The sequence below is a fragment of the Capra hircus genome, chromosome 7, assembly GCF_001704415.2.
Source record: "Capra hircus breed San Clemente chromosome 7, ASM170441v1, whole genome shotgun sequence".
Taxonomy (NCBI): domain Eukaryota; kingdom Metazoa; phylum Chordata; class Mammalia; order Artiodactyla; family Bovidae; genus Capra; species Capra hircus.
In genome coordinates, this window is record NC_030814.1 from 71761900 (window position 1) to 71789158 (window position 27259).

Below are 27259 nucleotides of genomic sequence, written 5' to 3' on the forward strand. Positions count from 1 at the left end.
GGGCTTACTTGGGACTTTCCTGTTGGCTCATCAGTAAAGAATCTGCCTGCAATGCAGGAGACCGCCTGTAACACAGGAGATGGTTTTACTCTCGGGGTCAGAAAGCTCCCCTGGGGAAGGAAATGGCAACCCACTCCAGTTTGCTAGCCTAGGAAATCCCATGGACACAGGAGTCTGGCAGGTTGCAGTCCATGGGGTTGCAAGAGTTGGACACAGCTTAGTAACAAAGCCACCATCATGGGTTTACTTGGGGCTTCCATGGTGGCTCATCGGGAAAGAATCTGCCTGCAATGCAGGAGATGCGGGTTCTATCCTTGGCTTGGGAAGATCCCCTGGAGGAGGGCATGGCAACTCACTCCAGTATTTTTGCCTGGAGAATCCCATTGACAGAGGAGCCTGGCGGGCTGCAGACCATGGGGTTGCAGAGTCGGACACGACTGAAGCAGCTGAGCATGTACACACACATGAGCTTATTTAGAGCTCTCAAGTCACTTGCCACTCCAGTTTGGGCCCCTCTTTCTACAGCGATAAGGTGACACCCCATCTTTCATATTATACCCTCTGCTCCATTGCCCTCTGCTAGGGCCATGACTCTTCACGACAAATGTATGTTCTCTTCTTTGGCACACAGCTGTACTTCAGTTTCCTAGGCTCCCTCACAGGCAGGTGTGGCCATGTGCTCACTAGTTCCCATCAACTGAATGTGAGTGGAGTGAAGTGTGACAAGGCTTTTAAGTCCTAGGTGTCTTCCACATTCTTTCTTTTCTCTTTAACTGACTGTATACAGAAGATGATGAAGCCCTAGCGGCTTGTGGAACCGCAAGAAGGAAGGGACCTAGGTCTCCACATTGATGTAAGAAAGCAAGCCACCAGTCAACCAGGAACACCAGCTTTGGACGGTTCAGAGAGAGAGAGAGAGACCAACTTCCTTGAGCTGTTATACACATGAGGTGTATTTGCTATAGTAGCTAGCATTATCCTAGTGAATACACCTCTTTGCCCAGTTCTAACTGACTTCTTTCTAGACAGCTTGCTCTAGAAAGGCCACCAGGTTGTTGTGGCTCAGTCACTAAGTTGTGTCCAACTCTTTGCAACCCCATTGGACTGCAGCGTGCCAGGCGTCCCTGTCCTTCACTAACTCCTGGAGTTTGGTCAATGCTCAATCTCATGTCTATTGAGTCGATGATGCTACCCAACCATCTCATCTTCTGTTGGCCCCTCTCTGCCTTCAGTAAGTCATACTTGGTGTGTGTATTGGAAGTTGCATTTGGAGCATTGTCAGTGGTGGTCTTAAGGTCTGTGACAGTGTCACTATATCTGTGACAGGGTGTGGTAGGGTGTGTGATGTGAGTGGCGGCCACCTGCCTGTCTGCTGTGCCATGGATCTGGGCCTAGCTTCATAAGGCTTTAAAATTTACAAAGTCTTCCCCCAACATGACCTCCTTCAATCCTCACAACCTGCCTGTGAATGATGCTCATTGAATAATTTTGCAGTCAGGAAACTGAGATTCAGAAGTGAGTTGCTGGGCTTCCCTGGTGGTCTAGTGATTAAGAATCCACCTGCCAATGCAGGGGGTGTGGGTTTGATCCCTGGTCCAGGAAGATTCCACATGCTAAGCAACTAAGCCCATGCATCACAATTACTGAGCCCACATACAGCAACTGCTGAAGGCCGAGTGCCCTAGAGCCTGAGTAACAAGGGAAGCCACTGAAATGAGAAGCCAATGGTTTGCAACAAAGAGTAGCCCCTGCTCAGCACAACTAGAGAAAGCCCGCATGCAGCAAGGTTACACATCAAGTTAGAGCTCTGCTGAGCTGTGGATATGTGTGCTTGAGGCACTAGGAGCTGGCCCTGGGCCTCCACTGGTCCAGATTCCAACAGCTCATCTTCTTCCCCGCAAAGACGTAAACACCCAGGTTCTGCCTGGAACCCCCACCTCCCCGCAAGCACACCCTGCCTTGCTGCTTCAGAGATGTGTCTTCCTACCACTCCACAATGGATGCCAATTTCGCCCCAGGGAACTCCAGCCAACCCTGGGACTTCCCATCTCTCAGCACTTGTTTAGTTTTCTCCCCTCCATAATTGTGGTGATACTTCGACGTCACAAAACACAGTTCTCAACTTTTCTTTCCCTGTCTTCCCACAGGGGATGTTACTGATATCTAATTTCCCTGCAGACTTCTGCTCCCCTTTCCCTGTGGAAACCTCGCTGGCTCAGGCTCCCCCTCTCTTATCTGGTCATAACACCTTACCTCACCTGTAACCTCCCTCCAGTCTCTCTCACTGTAGCCAAGGAAACCCCATGATCGGTCACCCCTATGCTTAAAACCATCCCATTGCCTTCTACTCCATAGCTGGAATTAAAGGCTCTTTGAGTTCTGGCCTCAGCCATACTCTTCCCCTACCACTCCTCAGCCACTCCAAACTGTTTGTAATCCCTTTTGCTTTGAGGGATCTTTCCTGGTCTTTGCATTTCCTGTTCTCTTTGCTAAAGATGCCTTTCTGGTAAACTCTGACTCATTCGTCAGGGTCTCTTTCCAGATTCTAGACCAAATATCCATTCTTTTACCAATTACTTATTAATCACTTTCTGTGTGCCAAACACGTTTCTAGGTGCTGGGGATTTAGTAGTGACAACAGCTGACGGAAACCCCAACCCTCACGGAAGTCTAAGAGTGTGCATGTGTCCTTGTTTGCATGTGTGTGCTGTGCTTAGTCGCTCAGTCATGTCTGACTGTTTAAATAGATATGGATGTTTCTTTGGGAGCATATACCTCTTGGAAGAGGACTTTTGTTGTTTGTATATACGTCTGATGTCATTGTTGTTTAGTCGCTAAGTCGTGTCTGACTTTTGTGCCACCACATGGACTGTTGCCCACCAGGCTCCTCTGTCCATGGGATTTCCCAGTCGAGAATACTGGAGTTGGTTGGCATTTCTTTCTCCAAGGGATCTTTCTGACCTAGGGATTGAACCTGCCTCTCCTGCATTGGCAGGCGGATTCTTTACCACTGAGCCACCAGAGAAGCCCCATGTAACTTTAAAAAGATGTCTTACTACTGAATCCTGAAGAAGTTCATTCATTCAGAAAGGCAACTTTTTGGGACTTCCCTGGTGGTCCTGATCTCAGTGAGGCAGCAGTGAGTGGTGGCATGAAGTGAGATCTAAATTCCCTACCCAGTAATTGAACCTGGGTAGCCTGGATGAGAACCGGAAATCTTAACTGCCAGACCAGCAAGGGCTAGAGGCTAGAAGCTGTTTTTCCCTGGATCTTTGCCCCCAGTGAAAAATGCACTTAGCACAGAGGCAGAAACTGTAAATGCAGGTACAGAGTTTATTACTGGAGACACAGCACAACGACAAGTGCGAGAGCAAACAGGGAAATGCTTTGTTAAGATAGGAGCAAGGCAGAGATACACACTGGAGAGAAAGGGTGTGGGCGTCCCCATTAGTGAAGAGGAACACAACAAACAGGCGGATAAGTCATTTATATAGGGCAGTTCTTCCAGGTCTTTGTCTTCCTTCAGGCCAATTATCTGGTTTCTTTTTTCACACCTGGCCTACCCTGGGATACTCCCCTGGGTGCACTTGCACTCTTCAGCCAAGATGGATCTCTAAGTGAAGACTTCTGAGAGGAGCAAGACTCACTATGGCCTGGCGTTATCCCCTGATTTTTGACCCACAAGGAGCCTTTCTGCACAGGTGTAACATCTCCCTTATCCCGAAAGATGGGGGAATGGAGATCCCTTAATCCTTTACTCAAAGAGGGTTTTGTTCCTCTTTGTCCTTGCCTTGACTGTTACCTTAGGTGTTTACAAGAGGAAAACACTGGTCATTCACCCTGTTTCTGCTGTTACTTCCACTTTGGAGGGCAAACAGGAGGCTGGTTGTAAATGCCTTAACTTGAGTCTACCTATCTCTGGTCTCAAGAAGTGCTAACAATTGTTAGTATCCAGCCTGAAGCCCACTTCTTCATGCCCTATGAAATGCAAACAGGAAATCAGTTGTAAATGTCTAATCTGGAGCCCATCTATCTCCTACATTGGTCCAATGGCTAAGACTCTGTCCTCCTAATGTAGGGGGCCAGGGTTCCATCTCTGGTCAGGGAACTAGGTCCCGCCAACTAAGAGTTCACAGTTTAGTTCAGTCACTCAGTCGTGTCCGACTCCTTGCGACCCCATGAACCCCAGCACACCAGGCCTCCCTGTCCATCACCAGCTCCAGAGTCCACCCAAACCCATATACATTGAGTCAGTGATGCCATCCAACCATCTCATCCTCTGTCGTCCCCTTGTTCTCCTCCCCTCAATCTTTCCCAGCATCAGGGTCTTTTCAGATGAGTCAGCTGTTCACATCAGGTGGCCAAAGTATTGGAGCTTCAGCTTCAGCATCAGTCCTTCCAATGAATATTCAGGACTGATTTTCATTTGGATGGACTGGTTGGATCTCCTTGCAGTCCAAGGGACTCTCAAGAGTCTTCTCCAACACCACAGTTCAAAAGCATCAATTCTTTGGCACTCAGCTTTCCTTGTAGTCCAACTCTCACATCCATACATGACCACTGGAAAAACCATAGCCTTGACTAGACGGACCTTTGTTGACAAAGTAAAGTCTCTGCTTTTCAATATGCTGTCTAGGTTGGTCATAACTTTCCTTCCAAGGAGTAAGCGTCTTTTAATTTCATGGCTGCAATCACCACCTGCAGTGATTTTGGAGCCCAGAAAAATAAAGTCAGCTACTGTTTCCCCATCTATTTGCCATGAAGTGATGGGACCGGATGCCACATGCTGCAACTAAAAAAAATTCCCACATGCTACCACTAAAGATCGAAGATCCTGTGTGCTGCAACTAAGACCTGGAGCAAGCAAACAGTTTTTGTTGTTGCTGTTGTTGTTTTTTGAAGATGTGTTGTTGAAGCAAAGAACAGCAATTTGAAAGAGAGCGGAGCCAACTTCTTAAAGGAGCAAGCAACCAACTATTCCATCTTGTGATCTATAACAGGGTTATTAATTCAAGTGTCAAGGGGGCCAGGCAGGTGTTGTAAACTAGTGGCCAGAGTGGAGATGAGCTTTGAAAAATAAGGCATTTTTAGCAGGGCAGCCCCATGACCCAAGTGTGGTTGGGTCTTCCGATTTTTCCTGAGAAGCTGGAAATTTGGATTTTTAATATGCATTTGTCTCATGATTTAAAATATTGGTTTAGTGTTAGTTGCTCAGTCATGCCCGACTCTTTGTGACACCGTGGACTGCAGCCCACCAGGCTCCTCTGTCCATGAGATTTTCCAGGCAAGGATACTGAAGTGGGTTGCCATTTCCTTCTCCAGGGCATCTTCCCAACCCAGGGATTGAACCCGGGTCTCCTGCATTGCAGGCAGATTCTTTATCGACTGAGCTATAGTTAAGCCATTTATTGAAATAGCATCAGTAAGAGCTCTGTTTAGCTGTGGGCCACCTGTTTCCCACATTTGATCCAGTCACCTTCCTTGGACCTTTCACGGAGGGGACCCGCCACAATCATTTGGATATGAATGGGCCCCAGCCATCACAGGGACGGGGATTCGGGCCGCCTCCTTCTGCTGAAATCCAACTGGCCCTGAAGAGCTGGGAATAGTGGACGCCACCAAATAACAGAATTCTGTTTCCAAAGGCTTGGAGGCACAGACGAAAAAGCCCCGCCTGAGATCTAGACGGCGCAGAAGTTGGAATTCAGGCCTCCACCTTCAATTTAGAACACCTTCCTCCTCTGACTGGGAACGATTACCCCACAGAGGTGACCAGTGGCCAGAGGCCAAGTGTTCTAGGGGCCCATAAAAACTACAAGTTCCAGCATGCCCCGCTTCACAGACGATCCCTTCGCAGCCGGCCGACACAAATCATCCTTCTGCTCCCCGTTGGCCTGCAAGCCGAACGTGCTGTTCCATGATTGGCTGCTGCTCTTGTCGCCCCTAATAACCCATTGCTGAGGCTGGTTGATAGGTGTCTCGCAGCCGCCAAGGCACTCGACCAGGATAGGGGGCTGCTTAGCAAACAAAGCAGTCGTCCACTCGGCAGCGAGGCTTTGCTTTTGCTGGGAGTTCCCAGGTGACACTAGGGTTGGCGGGTTTCGGGCCGGAGGCTATTAGATGGAACACCCGGAAGGCGGAAGTTCTAGGACGGAAGTGGCCGAGAGGGACAGAGAATGGCGGCGGCGGCGGCGGCGGCAGCAGGCTGGATTTGGCGCTGGGGCTGGGGCCGGCGGTGCCCAGGGAGGTCTGGGCTTCGCGGCCCCGGCCCAGGCCCCACTATACTTCTGCTTTTCCTCTTGTTGGTGGGGCCGGTGGCTGCGGATATAACTGACGGCAACAGTGAACATCTCAAGCGGGAGCATTCGCTTATCAAGCCCTACCACGGTGAGGCCTGTGGCGGGAATGAGTTTAGGGTAAGGTTGAGGCTGGATGGAGTTGGCGAAGGGATTCTCTTTCTTCTGGTCAGGGCAGCCCTTTGGGTTCCCTGCCTCCGGCAAAGCTAGTCCTGGCCCGGCCTCTTAAGCACCTGTCTGTCCTTGTCTCTGTCAGCAGGGATCGGTTCCAGCTCCACGCTCCTCTGGGACTTCCAAGGAAGCACAATGCTCACGAGCCAGTATGTGCGTCTGACCCCTGACGAGCGCAGCAAAGAGGGTTCTATCTGGAACCACTTGGTGAGTGGTTCCTAAGAGGGGAGGCAGACCATGAAGTAAGCCACTACAGTTGGTCTTCAGCAGGCCTGAACTTGATTTGAAGGCTACCCCCTGCTCCCCGGCCCCTTTGGTCACTTGCCTTACTACTTACCAGTAGTAACAGGTGATGGCTGTTGAAGTTACTGTATGTCAGGAGCTGTTCTCGACACTTTGTTCACCTGTCTCTTCATTCCTTCAAAAGCCATGTGAAGTAACCGATGTTATCTCCGTTTCCCTGGCTGAAGAAGCTAAGACTCAGAGTTGAAAGTGCCTTTCTCAAAGTCACATAGCCAGCAAGTAGTGGAGCTGTTGTCTGCTTCAGCTGAACCCTCTCATTAGTGGGATAAATGGAAGGAGTGGGGTCTTTATTGGGTATTTTATGTGTGTTAGGCACTGACTTTAACGTGCCTTATTGCACTTAGTTCTCAGACTGATATAGATGGCTTTCGTGACTCTTCATAAGCAGAGCAAACACAGGCAGTGAATGGCTATAAACAACATTTAAATTCTGTCTCATCTCCAAGTCCAGCAGTTCACTTGCTACATTTGACCCCAGCCTGGACGGTGGAGGAACCCCTTAAAAATCTTTGCAGACGCCAGTCCCCTTCCTCAGTGCTGGATTGGTCTGGTCATCAGTGGACTCATGGGCAGTTTTAGTTTCTGCGACCTTTGCTGCAGAGGTTATGAACCTTCAGGTGTCGCAGGCGTGTCATACATACGCAGTGGCCGAGATCTGCTGCTGCACAGATGCCACACCAAGGAAGGTTAGGAAGGGGTGAAAGGGGAATAATTGGGGGCAGAACCTACTCCTCCCCTCAACCTGCCTGATCCCAACCCTTTCTATGGCCTAAGCAGTTAGCCAGTGTCCTAGTTTTCTCCATCACCCCGCTCTTTGGTCTCTCTGAATGACTTCCCCATGTAATTCTGAGAGCCCACACCGTCCTTGTGTTGCCTCGTCTGCATGTTACTTCTCCTCCTCTCTTTCCTGCTTGGGGGATCTGGAGATACTTTGCTTAGCTTTCACTCTGATCCTTAGAGCCTGGGGTCTCCTGTGAAGGGATAAACATGCACTATGTCTGCATGGTCTGGCCCCTAGTGCCTCACATCTCCAGTCGTCCTCTCTGTTAATGTTCTTCCGGCTTCTCTGACTGCCATTTTGCCTCAGGACCTTTGCACTTGTAGCTTCTATCTGGGACACCGTCTCCTGGCTCTTCATGCTTGCTTGGTTTCTCCTCATTTGTTAAGTTTTAATTCGAGTGCCACCCACTCAGAGAGTACTTCAATAACTACCTTGTTTCCCCTGGAGTCACATTCTCTCACTTTATTCTGTCGTGTAACTTTAAAAATTTTCATTTTATGTTTATTTGGCTGTGCCAGGTCTTCGTTTCGGTACAGAGGTCTTTGATCTTGCAACGTTGAGGATCTTTTTTAGTTGGCGGTATGCAAGATCTTCTTCCCTGACCAGGGATCGATTGATCCTCAGCCCCCTGCATTGGGAGCATAGTCTTAGCCACTGGACCCCCAGGGAAGCCCCTAATTTCATTTTATATTATGATTGATTTACAATATTGTGTTAGTTTCAAGTATACAGCAAAGTGATTCATTTTTACATATATCCATTTTGTTTTCAGATTCTTTTCCCATATAGGTTATTACAGAATATTAAGTAAAGTTCCCTGTACCGTATTATAGGTCCTTGTTGATTGTCTATTTTATATATAGTAGTGTGTATTAAGCCCAAACTCCCAATTTATCCCTCCCCCTACTACGTTTCCTCTTTGGTAACGAAAAGTTTGTTTTCCAGGTCGGTGAGTCTGTTTGTCTTGTAAATAAGTTCATTTGTATCTTTTTTTCCCCTTAGATTTCACATAGAAGTGGTATTGTATGATATTTGGCTTTTGATGTCTGGCTTGCTTCACTTAGTATGATCTCTGGGTTCATTTATGTTGCTGCAAATGGCGTTCTTTCATTCTTTTTATGGTTGAGTAATATTCCACTGTATATACGTGCAACATTTTCTTTATCCATTTCTCTGTTGATGGACATTTAGGATGCTTCCATGTCTTGGCTATTGTAAATACCACTGTGATGAACATTGGGGTGTATGTGTCTTTTTGAACTATGATTTTCTCCAAATATTTCCAGGAGTGGGATTACTGGATCATATTGTAGTTCTATTTTTAGTTTTTTAAGGAACCTCCATGCTGTTCTCCACAGTGGCTATACCAATTTACACTCCCACCAGCAGCATGGGAGGGTTCCTCTTTCTCCGCACCCTCTGCAGCATTCATTATTTTTAGATTTTTTGGTGATGTCCATTCTAACTGATGTGAGGTGATGATGCCTCATTGTAGTTTTTTTTTTAATCCTTAGGTAGCTTTTTATTATGTCCTCCAAAAGAGCATATGATAAGAGTCAGCACAGTGGTATAACGTGCTGAAAAAGATCACGAGTTGATTTACTGTCTTCAGGCTGGGGTGGATGTGGCTTCACGAAAGAGGTAGCACTTAAACAGAAGGAGGTTCCTTCTTTCCTGAGAAACCAGAACCCCTTTTGCTTTCTCCCATACCTACATCCATTAAGAGTACTATTCTTTGCCAAAAGATAAAAGTTTGAAGTCATCTGAGGCCATCAAGGAATTACAGGGCAAAAATCGTGATAGGTTTCCAGTTTTCTTCAGCATGCAGTTATCTGCTCCTTCCCAGAAGCTAGACTAGTGTGGCTGTGCTCTCAGGTTCCACACCTGGGCCAGTGGAGGCAGTTTTCTGGCAGGTCTGTTGTCCCTCCTCCCCCAAGGGAGCCTGCTCAGGAGCTGGCGTTCCTCTCCCCAGGTGGGCAGCAGCCAGCATCACTCTGGGGACCTGGAATATCACTGCCACTGCACCCAGAAAAGCTAGAAAAATGATACCTACCCCTCCCTCCCCAACCTGACCCCTGCCCCGAAGTGGCTCTTTCACTACCCTTGGTGGTGATAGCAGTGGCGGTGGCCAACTTGCCCCTCTACCCTTTGCCCATGGTGCCATCTCCACACTGGCATTAGCGAGGACTCAGCCCCAAGCCCCCTCTACTACTCAGAGGCTACGCTGCCCACAGGGCCCTCATTGTAGTTCTGATTCGTATGTCTGATAATGAGCGATGCTGAGCATCTTTTCACGTGCTTTTTGGCCATCTGTCTGTCTTCTTTGGAGAAATGTTTATTTAGATCTTCTGCACTTTTTTTTTTTTTTGATTGGGTGGTTTTTTTGATACTGAACTGAATGAGCTGTTTGTATATTTTGGAGATTAGTCCTTTGTGGGTTGCTTCATTTGCAAATTCTTTCTCCCATTCTGTGGACTGTCTTTTTGTTCATGGTTTCCTTTGCTGTGCAAAAGCATTTAAGTTTCATTAGGTCTCATTTGTTTTTGGATAACTTTTTTTTTTGGCTGCACTGCGAGGCATGTGGAATCTTAGTTGCCCAACCTGATACTGCAACCCCCTGTGGTGGAAGCATGGTGTCCCAATGGCTGGACCACCAGGGGGCTCCCATGCTTTCGGATAACTTTTTTTTTTTAAGTTTATTTATTTTAGTTGATTTACAGTATTACTTTGATTTCTGTCATACATCAACATGAATTAAGCATAGGTGTACTTATGTCTCCTCCCTCTTGAATCTCCCTCCTTCCTCCAACCCATTCCTACCCCTCTAGATTATTGTGCAGTGCTTAGTTGCTCAGTCGTGTCTAGCTCTTTGCCACCCCATGGACAGTAGCCTACCAGGCTCTGCCATCCATGGGATTTTCCAGGCAAGAATACTGGAGTGGGCTGCCATTTCCTTCTCCAGAGGATCTTCCCAACCCAGGGATCGAACCTGTGTCTCCTGCATTGCAGACAGACACTTTACCGTCTGAGCCACCAGGGAAACCCTTATCTTCCTGTTTAGTGGAATCTAAATATTGCAATTTGAGATCCACTCTTAAATGCTGTGTGCACGTGCTAAGTCATTTCAGTTGTGTCCCATCTCTTTGCAACGCTATAGTCTAGCCCACCAGGCTCCTCTGTCCATGGGATTCTCCAAGCAAGAATACTGGAGTGGGTTGCCACACCCTCCTCCAGGGGATCTTCCTGATCCAACCCATGGCTCCTGGATTGCAGGCAGGAGCTGAGCTACCAGGGAAGCCCTGTAAACACTATTAATAAACCCAAATTGTATGTCATTTTTTAAAATTAAACATTTTCATTTCATATCCCACACAGAATTTTATCCTAATGCAGTGTATGTAATGCTTGAAAATCTTATTGATTAGCCTATCATGTTCTTCTATGACTAAGTGTAAAAATTTAAGCTTTCTAACTTTGTTGGGACCTTGAAATTAAGTTTTAATATTTTCTTTGGGATTATTATAGTTACCACTGGTATACAATTGATCAAAAGAAATGCCTTACACATTACACAATTTTTGAGTAATTATTGCACCAAGTAAACGTTTTTTGAAATGCATCTCATTGAGCTGTCATCTCCCCATCCCCATTTGAATGCATGTCATGTCAGAATGAGACGCTTAAGCACGACTTCTGCTTTTTGTTCACGTGAATGCTGAAAATTTGTGTTTGCTTAAGTAATAGATGGCGATGCAAGGAGTTTTGTTATAGCAGGGGTCATTCAGTATTTTGAACTCCTTTGATTTATAAACCCCAAATGTAGTGATCTTTCATCAGAAATTTTAATGGAAAAAAATGTTCTGCCTTTCACTTTGTTGCAAGCCAAGACATAGAAACCACCTAGCTGTAAAATGGTTCATGACTGCCAAGTGATTGATTCTGATTTAGTTGGCCCGGGGAGGGCCAGGGCATTAAGATTTCTCAGCTCCCCACATGGCTCAGCTGGGATGGAGGGCTGTGACCATGTCATGTTCTGCCCCCCAAAGAAGCTTTACATTAGTTCCAGCCCATACCTCATCTGCTTAAAATCCTTCTTTGTACTGTCTTTATCATAGTATTCTCTCTGATGATCTGCAGTCTTACCTGTAGTGTGGGGAGACGTTCCAAGGCTTGAATAGTCTTGGAGGTATCAGTTTCTAGGTCCTCAAATTCTGTGTGTGTGTGCGTACTCTTTCCTAAAACTGATCTTCCTGCAGGCATGCTGGGGACAGGCGGGAAGGTTTTCCTCTCCCATCCTCTGGTGCACAGTTGCCCTTCTCAGAGGCACACCTCCTACTAGCTTGGGGTGCTTTGTTCCCAGGCACAGGAAACTCCTGGGCACCAAAGAGACCATTTGAAATATTGGCTTCTGGGCTGACTTTTGTGTATGTAAGTTACATTAAAAATTTTTTTTCAAATATATAAGTGCTTTTCTAGTTATCTTTATTTTTTAAGTTGTTATTATTGATATCTGGTTTAATCTCTTCATGGTCAAGAAACGGATTCTGTGATTTCAGTCCTTGGACATCTGTTGAGACTTGCAGATGGTCCTTCTAGTGACCAGGATTTGGGGGACACATTCATGTGGATGTGGATTCTTTGCTGGTTGAGTGGACACATTCATGTGGATGTGGATTCTTTGCTGGTTGAGTGAAGTGTGCCATTCAGATCTTTAGGTCTGTTTGCTGATTGGGCTCAAATTTCTATATCTCCTGACATTTTGCTTGTTTTATCAGTTATTAGAAGAGGTGTATTAAAATGTCTGTGTGTGTATTTGCCTTCATCTTTATAGTCTGTCCGTTTCTACTTCATATATTTTGAGACCAACATTTTCCTGGTAAATGGAGTCCTTTGTCATGGAGAAGAGTCCTCTTCTAAACTTCGCTATTGGCACAGCTGCACAAGCTTGCTTTTGCTTAGCATTTGCATGTACTGTCTTTTGTCCTTTTCTTTTCCCGACCTCTTTTAGAGTTGTCTCTTGTAAACGGCATATAACCAGGCTTTTGGGTGGTTATCCACTTATTTTAATTGTGATAAAATACAGTAACATAACAATTTGCCACTTAACCTTTCTTGAAAGGAAGTTTGTTTATAGATCTTCGCCTAGACTCAGCTGCAGCATGAGGGATCTTCGGTCTTCAGTTGCAGCGTGTGGATCTTTAATTGTGGCATGCGAATCTTAGTTGAGGCAGGTGCTGTCTAGTTGCCTGACCAGGGATTGAACCCAGGCCCCTGCATTGGGAGCCTGGGGCCTTAGCCACTGGACTACCAGGGGAGTCCCCCATTTAACCTTCTGTTGTCTTTTAAACAGTTTAATTTTTCAAACCATTCTCTTCTGCACAATACTTAATGGCATTGAGACAGGTTTTAAAAGTGTAAATGGTCACCACATAGGAGGCAAGAGTGTACACTGGGAAAAAGACATTGTCTTTAGTGAGTGGTGTTGGAAAAGTTGGACAGCCTCATGTCATCAGTGAAGTTAGAACACATGCTCACACCACACACAAAAATAAATTCAAGATGGTTTAAAGACTTAAGTATAAGACATGACACCATAAAACTCCTAGAAGAGAACATCAATAAATCATTCTCTAACATAAATCATACCAGTGTTTCCTTAGGTCAGTCTCCCAAGGCAATAGAAATAAAAAGCAAAAATAAACAAATGGGTCCTAATCCAACTTAGAAACTTTTGCAAAGGAAGCCATAAACAAAATGAAAAGACACCTATGGATTGGAAGAAAGTGAAAGTGGCTCTGCTGCTGCTGCTGCTGCTGCTAAGTCGCTTCAGTCGTGTCCGACTCTGTGTGACCCCATAGACGGCAGCCCACCAGGCTCCCCCGTCCCTGGGATTCTCCAGGCAAGAACACTGGAGTGGGTTGCCATTTCCTTCTCCAATGCATGAAAGTGAAAAGTGAAGTGAAGTTGCTCAGTCGAAGTGGCTCAGTCATGTCCAACTCTTTGCAACCCCTGGGTCTGTAATCTGTGGAATTCTCCAGACCAGAATACTGGAGTGGGTAGCCTTCCCCTTTTCTAGGGGATCTTCCCAACCCAGGGATTGAACCCAGGTCTCCCGCATTGTGGGTGGATTCTTTACCATCTGAGCCACCAGGGAAGCCCAGGAATACGGAAATGGGTAGCCTGTTCCTTCTCCAGCAGATCTTCCTGACTCAGGAATCGAACTGGAGTCTCCTGCATTGCAGGCAGATTCTTTACCAACTGAGCTACCAGGGAAGCCCGGATTGAGAGAAAATATTTGCAAATGATGAGACCAACAAGGGTTTAATTTCAAAAATTTACAAACAGCTCATACAATTCAATAATAATTTTTTAAAAAATTAAAAAATGGGCAGAAGACCTAAACAGACATTTCTCTGAAGAAGATATACAGATGGCCAATGCCTGTGTGCATACTCAGTTGCTAAGTCAAGTCAGATTCTTTGTGATCCCATGAACTGTAGCCCCCAGGCTCCTCTGTCTGTGGGATTTTCCAGGCAAAAATACTGGAGTGGGTTGCCATTTCTTTCTCCAGGGGATCTTTCCAGTCCAGATCCACATCTCTTGCATTGGCAGGTAAATTCTTTACCACTCAGCCACCTGGGAAGCCAGTTATTAGAGAAATGCAAATCAAAACTTGAGTGAGGTTCTACCTCACACTGGTCAGAATGGCCATCATTAAAAAATCTACCAACTATAAGTGCTGGAAAGGGTGTGGAAAAAAGGGAGCCCTTTTACACTGTTGATGGGAATGTTAATTGGTACAGCCAGTATGGAGAGCCCTCAGGAAACTAAAAATAGAGTTGTCATATGATCCAGCAATCCCAGTCTTGGACATATACTTAGACAGAACTCTTAATTTGAAAAGATACATGCATCCCTATGTTCGTTAAAGCACTATTTACAATAGCCAAGACATGGAAACAACCTAAATGTCTGTCAACAGATGAATGGATCAAGATGTGTGTGTGTGTGTAAACACATATACACACAAACGGAATAGTGCTCAACCACAAAAAAGAATAATGCCACTTGCAGCAACATGGATGGACCTAGGGGGCACTAGTGGTAAAGCACCTACCTGCTGGTGCAGGTAAACAAGAGATGCGGGTTTGATCCCTGGGTCGGGAAGATCCCCTGGAGGAGCACATGGCAACCTACTCCGGTACTCTTGTCTACAGAATCCCATGGACGGAGAAGCCATAGGGTTGCAGAGTCAGACACGACTGAAGTGACTTAGCATGCGTGCACGGATGGACCTAGAGGTTACCATGCTAAGTGAAGTTAGAGAAAGACAAGTATCTTATGATATCATGTACGTGGAATCTAAAATATATGAACATATATACAAAACAGACTCACAGACGTGGAGAACAGACTTGTGGTTGCCAAGTTGTCAGGGGGTTGGGGAGGGAAGGATTGGAAGTTTGGGATTAGCAGACACTAACTATTAATATAGGATGAATAAACAAAATCCTACTTCATAGCACAGGGAGCTATATTCAGTACCCGGTGATAATCTGTAATGGAAAATACGGACATATGCAAAAGACTGTATGTATAACTGAGTCGCTTTCCTGTGTAGCAGAAATTAACACAATATTGTAAATCAGTCTGCAGTAAAGTTTTTAAGTGTAATGTCTACCAACAAAAAATTAGTTTCAATTACTATAAATATGTATCTGCATGAAAAAAAATTTTTTTTCAAAATATTTTTATTGTGGTAAAATATACATGACATAAAATTGACCATTTTAACCATTTTTAAGTGTACAGTTTAGTGGCATTAAGTACATTCATTTTGTTGTGCAACCATCACCACCGTCCGTCTCCAGAACTTTCTAATCATCGGAAGCTGAAACTGTACTCCTTAAACACAAACTCCCTGTTTTCTGCCTCTCTACAGCCCCTGGTAGCCACTATTCTACTTTCTGTTTTTGAATTTGACTCTTCTAGGTACCTCACATAAATGGAATCATAGAGTATTTGTCTGTATCTGACTTATTTCACTTAGCATAACAGGCAAAGCTCATCCATGCTGTAGCGTGCATCAGTATTTCGTTAATGGCTAAATAATGTTCCTGTGTGTCTGTGTGTGCACCACATTTTCTTTATCCATTCATCCGGTGGTGGACACTGGGTAGTTTCCACTTTTTGGCTGTTGTGCTGCTGTGTACATGGGTGGCCATAGGTGGCTACTGAAGTCCCTGGCTTCACTTGTTTTGGTAAACATCTAGGAAGTGGAATTGCTAGGTTATATGGTAACTCTTTGTTAAACTTTTTGAGGACCACCAAACTGATTTCCACAGCAACCACACCATTTTACAGTCCCACCAGCAATGCACCAGGGTTCCAATTTCTCCACATTTTTATACTATTTTCCATTTTTTAATAATAGTTATCCAAATGAGTGTGAAGTGGTATGTGGTTTTGATTTCCATTTCTCTAGTGATTAATGATGTTGAGCATCTTTTCATATGCTTTTTATATACAAATTATCTTCTTCTATGAAAAACATGTCTATCTAAATTCTTTGTCCAGTTTTGGGTTGTTTTTTGTTGTTGAGTTTTAGGAGTTCCTTATGTATCCTGGACATTATCAGTATATGATTTGGAAATATTTTCTCTCATTCTGTGGGTTTTCTTTTCATTCTCTTCATGTTCTTTGGCATGTAAAAGGTTTTAATTTCGATAAAGTCCAGTTTATCTAGTTTTTTTGTTGTCTGTGCTGTGGTGGCATATTCAGGAAATTATTGCTAAATCGAGTGTTTCCCCTGTTTTCGTCTAAGAGTTTTATACTCTTAGCTCTTTAGTTTAAGTCTTCGATCTATTACTTATTTTTAAAATTAAACTTTTTTTTTAGATAATTGTAGCTTCACATGTAGTTGTAAGAAAAAAGAGATTAAGAAGTACAGACTTCCAGTTGTAAAATTAAATAAGTCATGGGGATGTAATGTATAGCATAGGAAATGTGGTCAATAATATTCAATAATAGTATTACAGTAACTTTCTATGGCGACGGATATTACTAGACTTGTGGTGATCAATTTGTAATGTATGTAACTGTCAAATCCCTATGTGGTACACCTGAAACTGATATTGTATGTCAACTATATTTCATTTTAAAAAAAAGAAAGAAAGGAATACAGGGAGATCCTGGGTACTCTTACCAGCGTTTAGTCTATCTACATTTTGTAAAGTCATGGATACATTTGGATTTAATCTACCATCTTACTGTTTACTTTCTGTTTGTACTGGCTGTCCTCTGTTCACTTTTCTCTCTGGTCTTGGCTTCTTTTGAGTTGGTTAATTTTTATTCCACTTTTGTTCTTCTGTTAGCTTGAAAGTTCTGTGCTTATTACCGAAGATTTTGGTGATTACTCTGAAGTTTAAAACACAGATCATGTTTTACCAAAGAGTGCTGGTAAGATGTACTTTTGACTCCTTCCAGGAAGGTGATAGGCTTTTGGGACACGCAGAACATTGTTGTTTTATGCAGCCAAGTGTTTATTTGTGTTTCTAGTCTCATCCTTGGTTTAGTCTTTGGTCTTCGTTCCTTCTTGAATCTCTGACTTCATGTCCGGGTCTGGATCACATTTCTCCCTGAAGAGTGAAAGATAGTCTTAGTGTTTCTGTCTGAAAATGTCTTAATTTCACCTTCTTTTTTTTTTTTTTTAGCGGGTTGCATAAATTAATCTGTTTATTGCGGGCTGGCAGTGGTGGTGCTTCTGCCGGCCCTTCAGTCTTCTGAGGCCTGACCTTCCTGTGATGGCAGAAGTGGTGGCGTTGGTTCAGGCACCACCAGCTACTGTTCTCACGAAGGAACCACAGCGGCAGATCCCCACAGCGTGCCTCTTCATCTTGGTTTTGTCACAGGAGCAAGCGTGCTTGTTGTGCTGGCCGATTTCCATTCTCTTCACCATTTTCCTGAGGGGAATAGCAGATCCCATATTTACTGGATCTTCTTAGTGTGTCTAGCTCTGTTGCCGAAAATTAGGTCCGAGGCCAAAGAGCACCTTCTTTCTTGAAGGATACATGTGCTAAGTATAGAATCCTGTGTTGATTGTTATTTTCCTTCAACTCCAAATATATCAGTCTGTTGTCTTCTTACTCCTAGTGTTTCTGTTGAAAATTCTAGTATCAGGCTGATTATAGCTCCTTTGAAGTTACTCTTTTTTTCCTCTGGTTACTTTTAAGGGTCCCTGGGATGGTGATGGCAGTGGTGGTTCTCTCTCCCTCCTTGCCTTTCTCTGTGTTTTGTTCCTGTCTTGTCTCTTCATGTGCCTGGTGTTTTTGGTTGTGTCCCAGATACTGTGTTTGTACAATATTTTGTTTAAAGTATGAGGCCTGAGTGAGTCTGTTTAGTCTAATTTCAGGGATTGTGGGAACTCATAGCTGAGCTGCAGTCCCTGGGAGCCCTTTCTCATTTGTTCTTTTCAGTTGTGATTTTTGTCATCTCAGTGCAAAGCAAGTCTGATTCACCAGTCCTTCCACCCCTCAGCAGGTCTTGGACTCAGATTCCTTGCACATCTGTCATGGAGACCTGCTTTTTATCACCTCACAGTTGCCCCCATCCAGAATCTGCAGGGTCTCCCAGAGCCAGTGAACTGTGATTAAGTCTTTGATCTATTACTTATTTTTAAAATTAAACTTTTTTTTTTAGATAATTGTAGCTTCACATGTAGTTGTAAGAAAAAAGAGATTAAGAAGTACAGACTTCTCCCAGTGAGAAGTACAGACTTCTCCCAGTGAGCAACTGGGAGGGCTGACTTCACACTATGTCAGACCATCGTGCAGGTGCCTGCTAACCCTGTATTCTCAAGGGCCGAGTCTTCTCACCTGAGCTTCTGGTGCCCAGGCCCAGAACAGTGCCTGGTGAATCAGTGATGCACAAGCCACGGTGGGACATAGGGTTTTTTATTTTTTAGTTGAGTTTTTTATGATTACAGAAGTAATATGTTCAGCGTAGAAGATTGAAAATGTGGAAAGTAAACATTCCCCTCCCAGAGTTAGGTTTCATTAATGTTGGTCATATTTCCTTCATTTCCTTTCTCTGCACGTAGACTAATATATATATATATATTTAAATGAGCACATCGCATTGATACTGTTTTCAGCTTATCTTTCCTGTTAGTATCTTTGACATCTTGATCGTGACCCGTGAGAGCTTATGGATCTCCCTCCTTTTCTTAAAAAGCTGCAATAGCCAAATTGCCCCCAAAAAGATGGGAGCATCCACTGTCCTCTGGATGTAGGGCCACGTTACTCTTCATTCTTGTCTGCAGTGCTGCTCATGATCTCTTTAAGCCTTGCCAATCTAATAAGTCAGCAATACCTTGTTTTAGTTTGCCTTTCAGCTAGGCCTTTGTTTGATTACTTGCTCACACACCCATCTACAGACTTTCCCTGCGCAGATTCTTGTTAGAGTGTCAATACCATAGTTTTCATGAGCAGCTTCCTGGTAGGCAAGGCCAGGCTGGTGTCCTTGCTGTGGGCCCAGTCTTGTGCCTTCCTGACTGCTGGGACTTCCTTCCCTCACATCACAGTAGCCCAGAAGCCCCAGAGCTGCCCTTCCAGCCCCCAGGCCTGATATCACCATCACCACCCTCAGGCTGGGCTGAGACTGCAAGAGGCAGGTGGTGTGCTGGCTGGGAGCCTAGGGCTTCGAGTCTGCCAGACCTGGGTGTGGGTCCATCAGTTTGAGGGGTTGGTTTGAAGGGAACACAGTGGGAATGGAAAGCCAGAAAGGAGTTGGTGCCGCTTGTGTTACAGGCCTGAAGGTCATGGCAGCTGTAGGCAAGAGCAGAAGTTTCCGAGTCAGACAGTGCTGGGCGTGAGTCAGGACATCCACTTACCTACTGTGGACAAGTTATTTAGTCTCTGAATGTGTTTTCTTTTTATAAAATATATGACTCAAATAGGGATAGTAGTCCTTCCACAAGATCCCAGGGGACAGGAACAGCAGGGATGGAGAAGAAACAGGGCTAACAGGTTTGGCTGGTATCAAGGAAAGTGAGTCAAGGTGTAAGAACCAGCCCAGGAGAAGACTGGGGCCAGGGTGGGTGGAGTCTGGGCCTCAGCAGCCTTGGGACAGTCTGTGGCCTCCCCCTCCCTCCCTACTGAGATCTGTTCATCTGACACTCGGGCCCCTGCTGCCTGGCCCTGTTCTGAGAGCCCCGACTCGCTCTAGGTCACTCCCAGGGAGCAGGCAAGCCTGGGGTGCTCTGACAGCCCTCTCTGCTCTCCCTCTAGCCTTGCTTCCTCAAGGACTGGGAGATGCATGTACACTTCAAAGTCCATGGCGCAGGGAAGAAAAATCTCCATGGAGATGGCATTGCCTTGTGGTACACCCGGGACCGCCTGGTGCCAGGTAGGATGGTGCTGGCACAGGTGGGCTGTCTGTGGCCAGGAATCCTCCACTCTGCACTCCCTCTTAGGGCACTGCTGCTCCTCTTTGAGGAAACAGGGGGTCTGGGGAGTAGCTGGAGGGAGCATCCCTGTAGGAGATGACCCCGTGGTCAACTCTGTGCCCAGTGTGGCCTGGTCTTCACCAGCTAAGTGGTTTTCACCATCCTATCATCTTAAGAAGGAAGACTGTGACAGAGACCATCTGCAGCCCACAAAGCCTAAAATCTTTGCTCTCTGGCCTTGGACAGAAAGTTGGTGACCCCTGGGTTCAGGGATGGTCCTTAACGCATGACCATCTGGTTTTTACAGATTAGGTACGCTTGCCCCCGACACCTCAGAGCACATAGACAGGTGCTTTTCTTTCACAGTTTAGGCTTCAAACTTGAGTCCTCTCTGCCACGTGCCTGAGACTACCCTTCCAATCCCCCCCCCCCACTTAGAGATCCCTTCTCTTTCCTGGAAGCATGACCGTGGGCTAACGTCTTCTGACCCCATCCATGCTGGCGTTGCTCTGTCCTTCAGGTACCCCTTGGGCAACTCCCAATTTCTCCCATCACAGGAGCATCTCCTTCTAATTCTAGGGCCTGTGTTTGGAAGCAAAGACAACTTCCATGGCTTAGCCATCTTTCTGGACACGTACCCCAATGATGAGACCACAGAGGTAGGCCCTTGCTCTCCTGCAGAGCAGGACAGGACTTCTCCCTGGGCTCTGCGTGAGAGCAGCCTCCAGGGGTCAGGGTGGTGGGTGCCCCGCGGCCTCGCACTGGCTGGGCTGCCCTCGGAGTGACCGGTGTCTTGTCTCAGCGCGTGTTCCCGTACATCTCCGTGATGGTGAACAATGGCTCCCTGTCCTACGACCACAGCAAGGACGGCCGCTGGACTGAGCTGGCGGGCTGCACGGCTGACTTCCGCAACCGCGATCACGACACCTTCCTGGCAGTGCGCTACTCCCGGGGTCGCCTGACGGTGAGCAGGCAGGAGGGGCAGCTCTGCGGGGCTTGGGGAGGCGGGCAGGCCAGCCCTGGGCCACCCTTGACCTGCTGGCTGGCCGCAGGTGATGACTGACCTGGAGGACAAGAATGAGTGGAAGAACTGCATTGACATCACGGGAGTGCGCCTGCCCACCGGCTACTATTTTGGAGCCTCTGCCGGTACCGGCGACCTGTCCGGTGAGTGTGTGGGCAGCACGAGGCATCCAGTCTCAGTGTGGCCTTCCCTGCTGTCGGGAGCTTGTGACACAGCAGAGCCCCTTCCTCCTCGACCTGCCTCCATTTGGTTCCACACATGCCTAGTTTTCTTCCCCCTCTTCCCATGTGTGCACGCAGTCCTTCAGCGTCTTCCCTCTCTGTCATCTGTGAGCTGTGGGGGTTTGAATCTGGTGAACCCAGCAATGGACCCCCACGTTTCCCTCTCCAGACCTGAGTCACCAGCAACGTGCCCAGCAGGCCTCTCAGCCTTCACGCGGCCACAGCCAGAGACAAACGAACCTCTGTCCTGGTGGTTGTGTGGGTCAGAACGCCTTGGTGGTGGTCCGGCCTCTGCTTTTTCTCTCACAGGCCGCCTCCCCTTTGTTGGCATGTCCTGCTGGCTGTGTCTTCTTTTCACCCTGCAGCAGACCACTCTTCCCCCTTCTTTACTGCAGGCAGGTCTGGGCCACCGTGCTGTCTTGCTTGGACAACTGCAGGAGCCTCCCTAGGGTGCCCTCCTCCCAGCACCACAGCCGAGCTGCTCCTTCCACCTCACTCAGGGCTGAGGCCGCTGTCCTCCCACCAGCAGTCCTGTTGCCTGCCGCCACAGTCCCTCTGCCTCATCCTGTCTGCTCTCTGGTGACACTGCCCCAGCCACTCTTCAGATCCACCCCTGCCCTCCTGCCTTGGGCCTTTGTTCTGCGTCTCTCCAGGTCTTGCTCGGTTATCTCTTCCCAGTGAGGCCATCCTTGATTCCCTCATTTAAAGTCACACACACACACACACCCCAGTCCCCTGCACACTTCCTGTCACCTTCTCTAGCTTTATTTGTCTTCACAGCATTGAACCATCCTGGTATCCACTGTGTCATTTATTTCATTGTCCTGTCTCCCTCCCTGAATTGTGAGCTCCGTGGAGTCAGGGCTCTGTCTTGTTGGGCCCATGGTGAGTGCTGTAAGCTTTGGGGTGCTCCCTGCCCGTGCAGGCCTCTTGGGACCACCAGGCCTGGGTGGCACTTGTTGGTGGCCCCTGGCGCTGGTCCTTAGTCCCTTCTCAGGGCCCTCGGGAGGCACCATACCTGGGGCCAGCTCTTGTTGACCAGAGCTGAGAAGCAGTGTGGCAGACCAGACAGAGGCTTGTTTGTTGTCAGGATAGATGTTTCCAGGGCCTGTGAGCCAGCCACTGTCCAGGAGCATCCCCGTCACCATGGAAGCATCTGGGTCCATTTGGTTCCCGGAGTGTCTATTGTTTTGAGGTTTCTAATATGGAAATTCCAATTGTATACCCACAAGAAGGAAGATGGTGTGATAAGCCCCTTATTGCTGTTACCCAGCCTCAATGATTACAGCTCATGGCCTGCCTTGTTTCATTTGTGGACCCGGTATAACTCTGCCCTGGGTCACCTGGAATTCCATCTGACTGTTTCAGCAGGCATCATGAGAAGGCTCTGGAAACAGCCAGGCCTGTGACAGGGTATTCTCTAAGTCTGTTTGGAGTGGCCCTGGGAAGGGCGATGGAGGGGTCATGCCTGTGGTAGTGTGTGGCCCTTAGGCAGAAAGGTGTGCATGCCAGCCTCCCGCAGGTGTCTCGTGGCTGTGTTCTTAGTTAGGTAACTGTCCCTTTCCCCTTTTGTACATCTGAGACCATTAGGCCTCTGGAGTTGAGGGAGGTGGACGTCAAGTTCGGGCACCCAGGAAGTGACAGACTCAAATGGCCCCTGCTGTCTGGCTCCAGGGACCCTGCTTGGCCCTGGGCTTCCAGGGCCGCTCATACCAGCTGTCCAGTATGCTGGCCTCTGCCTGGCCTGGCTGCAGGGTCCTTGCTCTTTACGCTTTCAGCTTCCAGTCAGTTAGCTAAGCTGAGAGCTGGTGGCAGGCTGACTGGGACCCTTGTCTCAGTTCTGAGCCTCAGCCTCTCCATCTCCAAATGGGGCTGTCAGTTACTGTCAGCGTCAGCCAGAGGTTCTCTCCTGCCCATACTAGTGGACCAGGGCCTTCCCCAGGTCTCCCCAGGTACAGTCGATGACTGTCACAGCTGAGCTGTCAGCCGGCTGCCAGGTGGTTTCTCTGCATCCTGCACTTGGGTCGCTGTGACAGAGCGTCTTGTGGCTGCCTGCCCCCGGGAGGGTCAGGCTTCTCAATCAGCCATGCAGCAGTGTGTGGGTCTTTGTCCGGTTCTGTTTTCAAGGATGTGCTACCTCCAGGCAATGTACCTTTGGCCCTGCCTGTACTTTCTCATTTACATGCCTCAGTAACCGCAAGATGGAGATTACCACCCCCATTTGCAAATGAGACTGAGCCTCAAAGAGGGTAGCAGAGCCAGGATTAGACCCAGCGATGCTGACTGTAAAAACCTGTGCTTTCCCTCTCTGCTCTGCTTCCTCCCAGGTTTCTTATTGCTGAGTTCTGGAGTATTCCAGCCCCTGGAATACTGCGTGCTAGAGGCTGCTGGGCTCTCCTCAGGGGACCTGGCTTCTCTGTGTGGTGTGGGGCGGGAGAGGGTTGAGCCACCTGTGCCAAAGCGGCTCCATGCCCCTTAGAAGCTAACTCTTGGCCTGCAGACAACCATGACATCATCTCCATGAAGCTGTTCCAGCTGATGGTGGAGCACACACCTGACGAGGAGAGCATCGACTGGACCAAGATCGAGCCCAGCGTCAGCTTCCTCAAGTCGCCCAAAGGTATGCACCTACAGCCCCTCCCGGTGGGGCCTGGGCTGGCTTAGGCAGCTGCTCAGGGTCCACCTGCCCTTCCCTGGACCAACTCAGCCCTTGAATCAGCAGCTAGTTCATGAGCACTAGTATGTGAGCCCCTGGCCTCTGTATCTTCTTGCATTCAGTGCTGGGGTCACAGCCAGTGAAGCCAGAGGGGCCATTTGCTGGTGCAGGCGTGCTGGTACCTCAGTGCGTGGCCTCAGCAAACAGCCTGCAGTAGGTCCTGCAACTGCTAGGGGAGCTGATCCTTAGGCTTCCTCAGCTAAAAAGAGGCAAAAAGGTGGGATACAAAGTTGAGTTTTGGCAAACCTCCAAGTCTGAGCCCTTTGCAGGATAGTAGTCAGCCACCACTCCATCCTCACAGAGAGAGGGTTTTCAGGATGGATGGGGAGTGAGGCCTCTGTGTGTGTATGTGTGTGTGTGTGTGTGTTGCGAATTCTACTTCAGGAGCCCCAAAGTCATCCGTGTGGGCCCAGCGGAAGATAGAGTACCACTGGAACCCAACAGTTTATGTGACATTTCACTTTTTAAAGATTCAAGTTGCTTTTAAATGTTTTGGGGGCCAAACAAACCCTGCCGTAGACCACTGATTTGCGACCTTCCGTTGAAGGCTTCCTGCTGCCAAGGCTTTTGGACACATCTGCTCCAGCCCACCCAGCAGCTCATGCGGCTGGCCCGGCAGGGGTTAATTCCTTATCAGACAAGTGGGCCCACTGGGCTAGATGGTCAAAGCGAAAGGATGAAGGTTGAGGGTCAGGGCCCTGGGAGCCCCCAGGAGGCACGGAATGCACCCACATGTGCAGGACGGCAGACTGTGGCCGGGGCCGTGTCTCTCCAGCTGGGAACGTCAGACCACTGCACCGGGCTGGGGGTGGTCTTGGGAAAACAGGTCCTGGGCCTGCCTGGGCAGACTCAGGCTGTCAGGGAGATCCCAGGCGTGCAGTGTTCACCAGCTTCTTGCAGCAGAAGGCACCTCAGCCTGGATCCCGGGGACCCTTGTTCCCAGTGGGATTGTCGCTCTGTGTATGCCCCTGCCCCGTGCTGGAGCTGTGCGAGCAGGCCACAGCTGCTGCCTCGAGGATGGGGTGGGGGCCTTACCACGCTGTCTCCTGGGAGCCTGTTCGGCCTCTCATTTCCCCCTCTCTCCTCCCTCAGACAATGTGGACGACCCAACGGGGAACTTTCGCAGCGGACCCCTGACGGGGTGGCGGGTGTTTCTGCTGCTGCTGTGTGCGCTCCTGGGCATCATCGTGTGCGCCGTGGTGGGGGCCGTGGTGTTTCAGAAGCGGCAGGAACGGAACAAGCGTTTCTACTGAGCAGCCAGCCCGTGGCTTGGGGAAGGGCCCTGGCGCTAATGTGAACTTTTTTTTTAACTAGGATTGTAAAAGGAAAATAAGATGACCTTATTTCTTAACCATTTCAAAGAAATAATTAAAGTATTTTCATATATTTTGCTTCTTGCCCAATGGGGAATAAGGCTGCAGGGCTGGGGAATAAGGGTTTTCCATGCCCACAGCTGGGGGCAGAGGCCCTGGCCCTGTGCCGGCCTCTCAGGAGCAGGGGGTCTGTGCCTGGTGCTGGGCCGAGAGCCTGGCAGGTGGCTGTGAACACTGGAGGCCCCCCAGGCCACACTGGGGTGGGCGCCTGAGGACACAAGCAGTGATCTTGTTCTGTGCTGTGTGGTATGTGTGGCAGAAGAGGAGGCCAACTGGGTCTTCTGTTCATGCTCCGAGCTTCCTCCCAAGGCCGAACCTCGGGTGAGGCTGGAGGAGCAGTTTGGTGGGGCCCAGAGTATGATGGTTTGCTAAATAAAGTGAAATAACCAACCTCAGTTGTGTGGCTGCCCTAAGAGATCTGCTTTTCTCTTCTTTGAATGACTTCCAGGTGCTTTCCAGCTTCGAGCCTCATCCCCTCAGGCGTGGCACGGCCCCAGGAGGCAGGTGCTGGGGTCTCCATTTCCCATTTGGGGAATCACAGTTCTTAGAGGTCAAGCAAAACTTGCCCGGTGACACAACCACTGGCAACATGGGGTGAGGCCTGCGGTGTCTCCATGCACCCGGGGCCTCTGTGAAAGGACCCACTGAGGGGAGGATGTGGTTCCCACACGGAGGGTGTGACTTCCCACGCAAGGGGTCGTGGGTCAGTGGCGGTGTTCCCATTGGTGTCATGGCTGGTCTACGGCGGTTCAGGACGTGAAGGAAGCGCACGTTAAGTGCCGCGTGTGGCAGCCTCTGGGGCTCACTCCCAGTGCAGCTGGCTGCTGCTTCCAGTCTCCCCTGACCCCCGCCCGCCATGGGACGGGCCCCCATCCAGCCCAGCACCTTCCCACTCACAGTTAAACATTTCAGCCACCACTGACTTCCTTATCATGTTCCTTCACACAGAGTCATGGGACGCCCGATAAATTGAGAGTGTTTCTTCACAATCTCCTTTATTCTTCTTTCCTCTAAGGACTTGGTTAGGTCTTTCAGACACAGAATAGCCTTTGTTCTTCGGCCCGTAGGTTTGCCTCTGATGGTCTTAACTGGACGATCCTCCTACAGAAGGCTCTAGTAGTGATAACGGCCACTTTCAGTACCCAAATACGTAGAATAAAACCCAGCACCAAACTGTTTTGTCACAAAGAGCTCTGTAGCAGCCTGCAAAGCCTCCGTGCGTGCCTTGGCCCCAGACTTGCAATAGCACCAGGGTTATCGATCAGCACGTCCTTGGTCGCCCTATTTTGGTGTCCACAGCCGTGAGGGTTCAATTTTACTCGTCTGGAATGAGATTAATGTGCAGCTCTTTCCCACATTTTAGTTTACTGGTGTCTGTCAATCTTTCATATCATAATTTTGTCCAGAGCATCTGATTTAGAAAAAAGCTCCCTCAGAGATCACTATTTGAGTGGTAATTATTGCTGCTTAGTAACGTCAACTGGGTAATTGCTTCCTGAAAGGCAGACATCTCAACCTCCTCCTCTGTCAACTGGTCTGAGGTCTGGGTTTCCTCAAACATCTTGGCTAAAGAACCACACGGGTTTTTTTTACCATCAATGCAGCACCAGGACACAGAAGCAATAGAACCTCCATCTTAAAGCAAGTGCAAACCCTCGCTTCCAGTTGTGGGCAGGCTTTTTGTAATTGACATTATCTGACTTTGATTATAGAATAGGTAATGTAAAAGTAGATGAGGTGAAGAGTGAGAACTTATTTTCTCAGTCGTTCAGGCTCACTCCCAGAGCTCTTTGTTGGTCTACTCTTAACCATCTGTCCCTCTCGATGGTTCCTGCGTGTATGGCTTAGGTGTCGAGAGATTGTTCACACACTTGACTTCGAGAGGTCTGAGCTGTGTTTCCGTCATATGGGTTTGGGAGCTTGTTCATG

The 27259-nt window shown here is 48.0% G+C and overlaps 1 protein-coding gene across 2 annotated transcripts; it reads left to right on the forward strand.

Moving 5' to 3' along the window:
• On the forward strand, positions 5980–25725 carry LMAN2 (lectin, mannose binding 2). 2 transcript variants are annotated; one of them, XM_013965401.2, is made up of 8 exons: positions 5980–6387; positions 6556–6674; positions 19839–19956; positions 20576–20655; positions 20799–20960; positions 21049–21163; positions 23742–23861; positions 25050–25725. In XM_013965401.2, the coding sequence occupies exons 1-8, from the start codon at positions 6177–6179 to the stop codon at positions 25208–25210; spliced, it is 1086 nt and encodes a 361-aa protein (XP_013820855.2). In that variant the 5' UTR covers positions 5980–6176; the 3' UTR covers positions 25211–25725. The 2 variants fall into 2 exon arrangements, with proteins under 2 accessions (XP_013820855.2, XP_013820854.2); XM_013965400.2 differs by having other exon boundaries at positions 6140–6387; positions 6553–6674.